A 5,736-nucleotide genomic window follows, 5' to 3' on the forward strand; every position below is an offset into this window, starting at 1 on the left:
GAGATCAGGATGGTCTCACGAGGCTACAAACAGTTGCCTCTTTCCCTACAATCCTCTCTGTGCACGAACCGTATGGTAATTAAACATAAAAAACTTATAGTCCGGTGCGGCTTGCATATGTACAAATCACGCAATTTAGCTTCTGCGGGTTAAATTCAGGTGCGGCTTATAGTCCGAAAATTACGGTAAATATTTTGCATTCAATATTAAAAAAAAGTGCCCAGTAAAAAAATATGCTCTATCCAGAACTCCTCAAGTGGAAAAGTTTGAATTTCACCTGGTTTGATTCAGTAAAAAGTCTTCTTTAGGCAATATGGCTATTCAATTCTTAATATAAAAATTATTAATCAATTTGCAAAATAATCGTTAGTTTTAGCCCAACGTAGACTCTTCTGGGAATTTCTACCCTAAAGGATTAACATTATCTAGGGATGAAGTGCTGTCTTAGTAATGCTAACAGTGCTAAATCTGAAGGCTAAAGACTTTATTTTTGTCCTTATTTCCAACAGTACCGCCATACTTTCTCACATGGATTCTCCCACTGACTGCTCACAGCTGGAGGTCTAAAAATATTTAACTGGACGGAGCCAAACTTGGCTTAGTTGGTGAATCTCTGATCTGTGCATTTAACAGACGTCTCGTCATCTCATATAACTCGAGTTTAAAATGGGAAACCATTTTAAAGCAGGACTCCTCCATCAAGCTTCATAATAACAGCAGCATATGATGCAGTAAAACAAACATCTTACCTGGTACAACGCCATTAGTAGCAATTGCACTCATGGATATCGCTGTCAGCATCGTCTAAAAGAAATCAAAGAAAAGTTTAAAACATTTATGATCAAACTAAAGCTAACCTGGGTTATCAGATCACCAGTGTTTAAAAAAAGAAAGACCTTCATGGCCTATTTTTCTATTTGTTTCAGTGAATTTTCCTGCTTTAGTTTTAACCAATGGGACTGCTGGTGGCATTTAATCTTATGGATTTGTTATGGATACGAGCTTTCCGTTGAAATCAGTAATTGTGGTTGAGGATCTACATCAGCTGATTACATAATGGAACGTTCCGGATGAGAGGAAGGTCAGTGCAGAGGAGAAGAGGAAATTAAGACAACGGGATGAAAAGAAAAAATCACATAAAGGTGTAAACTTGAGTGAAAGAAAACAGGAAGGAGAAGAGACGAGGCGAGACGAAGAAACTTCACGTCCTTGTGCTTGATGTCTGGTTTAAAGTGACAGACAAGCTGGACTAAGACCAATCAGCTCACAGTTTCCAGTGAAATCCTAAGCAGCTATTCAGCAGCTTGGGTTTGATCAGAGCGGCAGAGACAAGGCGACTTCACACCTCATACACATTTGTTTGTTACTTGGATGTTTGGCTTTTAAAATCGATTTAAAAGCTCAAGTTTTAGAACACCAAATGAATTTACCGGTTTTATTTTTCCAAGTTAATTAAGGTATTCAGCTATTTGTTTAGCTCCTTTTACAAATAAAAAAGGGTAAAAAAACAAGAAAAAGCTGACTTAAAAACTGACTGAGTATATGAGGGAATAACTTTTATTTATTGAGGGATCATTTGTTGAGCAACAAATTGTGGAAAACCCAATGAATATGAGATTATAGTGGTAAAGAAATGCTTGGATGGATATTTGGTAGGATATCACATTTCTATTTCTTTATTCTGTGGTCGTGCTAAAAACGAAAGTTACGTATGTAACTATGGTTCTATGAATCCTAAATGACTGTTAGAGGGGAGTGTTGAAAGCACTGAATGTTCCCTTCAGGCATGCACAGTTCGAGTAATTATACCAACAGAGTCACACCTGTGACGCCGGATGACCACTCAGAAGATACATAGCCTGGTGTCATCCTTTGCTCTGTTCCTGAAGAATTTTCTTGCAAAAGCAAGGATTCTGAAAGACAGAGAAACTCTGGCGGTGATCCGGAATTCATAGAACCATAGTTACATACCTAAGTTTCATTCTATTTCATCCCTACTTACCGCCACAGGGCGGTGCCGAAAGCACAGAATGACTAATGTCAGCGATGTCACAAGGAATCCTGAACATGTACCTCACTGAGGAGGCCCAGCAGAACCTTGTAAAAAGACCTGACCCTGTGGATGAGGGGCAGCCACATTGACATTGTAGAACCTCGTGAAGGTGGTCGGGGAATCCCATTTAGCAGCAGCACATAACCCTTTCCAGTGGGACCCCTCTCAAAGCCGCCCAGGAAGCAGAGATGCACCTGGTGGAATGTGTCCTCACACTAACTGACAGGGAGCAGTGACCTGCAGCGTAGGCGTGGCAGATGACACAATCCAATGGGAAAGATGCTGCTTGGAAAGACAACAACCTAACCGTGGACCCCCATAACATAGGAAAAACTGAGTCCAAAAGTCTTAGATTGACAGTGGTTACAATGTATGCCTCCAACGCTCTTACTGGGCACAATAACACAGATCCATTCAGTTGCATCTGACTGAGGCTAAAACCAAGCAAGCCACAATAGCTGGTTATGGTGAAATGGAGAAAACACCTCAGGCACAAATGTAGTATTAGGCAACAGGGCAACAGCGGAGCCATCTGGAGCCCACCTGCTACTGGTAGGGCTGACAGAGAGACCATGTAGCTCTTAGCTGAGACGACAGCCATCAGGAAAGCAGTCTTGGAGGAAAGCCACTTGAGATCCGCTTGAGCCAAAGGCTCAAATGGCGGGTGGCACAGAGCCGCGAAAACCAACAGCAGATCCCAATCAGGCACTCGTGGAGTTGCCTGTGGGTGCAACCTACAAGTACTGTGCAGAAAAAAAGAAACCAGTTCATGGCGCTCCACTCTACGGTCATCGACAGATAGGTGACGTCATGAGATTGCTGCAGCATACACCTTAAGGGTCGAAGGAAAGCCACTTGAGATCCGCTTGATCCAAAAGCTCAAATGGCGGGTGGCACATAGCCGCGAGAACCAATGGCAGATCCCAATCAGGCACTTGTGGAGTTGCCTGTGGGCGGAACCTACGAGCACAGTGCAGAAAAACAGAAACCAGTTCATGGCACCCTACTGTACAGTCGTCGACAGATAGGTGACGGCAGGTCGAAGGAAAGTGGCCCTTATCAAGAAGAGACAGAAGGAACTCAAGAATAGTGGGCACCGAGCAGGAAAGCGGGTTCTCATCACGGGCAGAGCACTGAACTGAGCTACCAGCAACACTCTGTGGCCTTGCTCGAGAACCCTCCGTAGAGTAGGCCAAATCAGCAAGAGGGGTTGAAAGGCATATAGGAGAATCTGTGGCAAAGGATGAGCCAGCAAGTCCTGGCCAAGTGTGCCCACCACCCCGGTCAGGGAATACCATAGGCAATGGGTTGACTCCTCTGTGGCGATCCATCTCTGCCTGCCCAAAGAGGTTCCAGATCATACACACTACTTCGCAGTAAAGGGACCACTCTCCCGGAGCAGGTCTATGGCGGGATAGAGTCCTCAACCTGGTTCTGCCCTCCTGTCACATACGAGGCACACAGGGTGGAAAGACGGGGAAAAGCCAATTCCAGGAGATCTCTGGAAACCTTCAGGAGACGTGCCGACCTGGTGCCTCCTTGGTGTTTTCTATTGTAAACAACAGAGGTGTTGTCCTTCCGAATCAACACTTGCCTTCCCTCTAAGTGGGGCAGAAGACGCCTGAGGGCTATGTGAACAGCCCACAGCTCCAGCACGTTTATGTATTTGGTGCACTCCCTTGGATCCCCAAGACCCCAAACCGCTCTGTGTTGCCACACGGTGGCCCAGCACATGGGGCTGGCATCAGTGGTGACCACTTCCCTTCAGCACACTACTAATTCCATTGGAACACCACTGGACAAAAGGATCTCCAGCTCGGGCAGGAAGGGACATCCTCATCACTATGAGGCTGCGATGTCGGTGCAGCCTGGTGTCTAGGCGAAAGCTGTTGAGGCACCGCTGCAAAGAACGTAGAAGGAGCAAACCTAAGGGCATGATACGAGTGACTGATGTCAGTTTGTCCAGCATTCGCAGGGAGATGTTATAAGCTATCTGCCTGCCCAGCCTGAATTGACTGACAAGCTGCAATGTGTCGTCCACCCTGTGAACAGATGGACAGGCCCTCATGGTAGTGGAGTCCAGATGCATCCCAAGAAGCGTGGTTGACTGAGATAGAACTGGACAAATCTTTGCCAAATTGACTTTGAGGCCCAACCATGACATCTTGAAGAAGGCGGAACGTATCCTGAGAGGCAGTTACTTGAGAGGGTGCGCATCGAGTAAACACCCTCGGGGAAAGGGAGAGCCCGAATGGTAGCACCAATCCCTTCTGCTAACTCCACTTCAATAGCAACACACTATGATTAGCTATGGTTAGCTTATTTTGTAACGTCTGTCTCTCTTTCTATGTGTGAACTTTATGTCACCCTCATTTTGTTTGAGATGTGTTCTATACATAAAACTGCAACAAATAAACATAAAGAGAAACAATAGGGAGTAAAACCAACTATGAGGTTTTTCTGTGGCAACATAAACACAGACCTGCAGCAACACAAGTCTTTGTTTTGATAAGCCGTTCCACTGATGGGCTTAACATAAAACAATGTTTATTCGGCTAAAATAACATGGTAATCTATGGTAGAAATGCAGCCTTAATATTGAAGAGGACAGCGTCTACATGGGAGTAAAAGAAAACCAGAATCTGAAGATGTTGAATGTGGTGATGAAGCCCTTGGTGTGTTTTTCAGTGACGCTGCCTCTGCCTCTTTAAGCAGGCCGCTGATGAAGCCATTAGTGTGAAGTCAGATGTTCTCCAAGCAGTGAAATTGAACGTTAATCTGCTGGACTAAGCTCAGCTCTGTTACGTAACCCAAGGGATGGACAGTACGGTTAACCCTGCTAACGCAATCTAGATGGATTTAGGAAGAGAGCGGGAGTCCATCCACATTAGACATCCAGGAAAAAACTGCAGCACTAAGGTGAAGTCCTGGAAATGATCAGTCTGTTCAGAAATAATCAATTATTGCTTCTTGATTAGGAATGGTGTTTAATCAAGGCCACTCTCAGGAATACCAGGAGAGAAATTTCATTACCAGCCAAAATGATGTCACTGAGATTAGAGTTATTGTTTCAGGTTTGTACTTTCCATGATTAATCTGGAATAATCCACCGTCTGCAGTGAGAGAGCCAAATATAGGCCCTGAGTGGGTGTTTGTTTCTGACACGTCCAGGGTGGACAGATCAGACGTTAAGGTGGTAAAAATAGGAGAAATAACAAGTCCTGTTTGTGTCTGAATGAACTGATGAGTCATTTTTCTCAGAGATTTCTTCCCTGATCGTCACATGAATATAAATAAGAAGAGCCGGTCGCTGGCTGGGATTAAAAAAACCTACGCATGCGCAGCACAGGCCCACGATCCCCAGAGACTCCAGGATGCCGGCCGTGCCGACAATCCAGGTAAGGCGCAGGAACAGGATGACCCCCAGAATGTTCTGAAGGCAAGGGAGGTAGACGCCCATGAAGGTTCCCATCTGAGGGCTCTGTGGACAGGAAGGAGAGAACTAGTTAGATGGAAATGATACAGAAAGAAGAACACCAAATAAAAGATTCAGTTAAGAAAAATACATATTTTTTATCCATTTAGAATATAGAAACACGCAAATAAAAGTGCGCATTTACTGGAACAAATGGTTTACTTTAGTGATGTAATAATTCTACCTTACAGCTAACAGAAAACTAACA

General features: G+C 44.6%; 1 protein-coding gene across 1 annotated transcript in view; it reads right to left on the reverse strand.

Annotated features, from left to right (window-relative positions):
* Nucleotides 1–5,736, reverse strand: part of LOC107086511 (solute carrier family 12 member 7-like) — a 109,323-nt gene that overhangs the window by 25,443 nt on the left and 78,144 nt on the right. Inside the window, exons 4-5 of the mRNA XM_015377499.1 lie at nucleotides 5,388–5,534; nucleotides 750–804 (exon numbers count right to left, since the gene is read on the reverse strand). Of these exons, the coding sequence (XP_015232985.1) occupies nucleotides 750–804; nucleotides 5,388–5,534 (202 nt within the window). The remainder of the gene's footprint in view (nucleotides 1–749; nucleotides 805–5,387; nucleotides 5,535–5,736) is intronic.

Source organism: Cyprinodon variegatus, unplaced genomic scaffold (genome assembly GCF_000732505.1).
Source record: "Cyprinodon variegatus isolate N-32 unplaced genomic scaffold, C_variegatus-1.0 Scaffold155, whole genome shotgun sequence".
Lineage (NCBI taxonomy): Eukaryota > Metazoa > Chordata > Actinopteri > Cyprinodontiformes > Cyprinodontidae > Cyprinodon > Cyprinodon variegatus.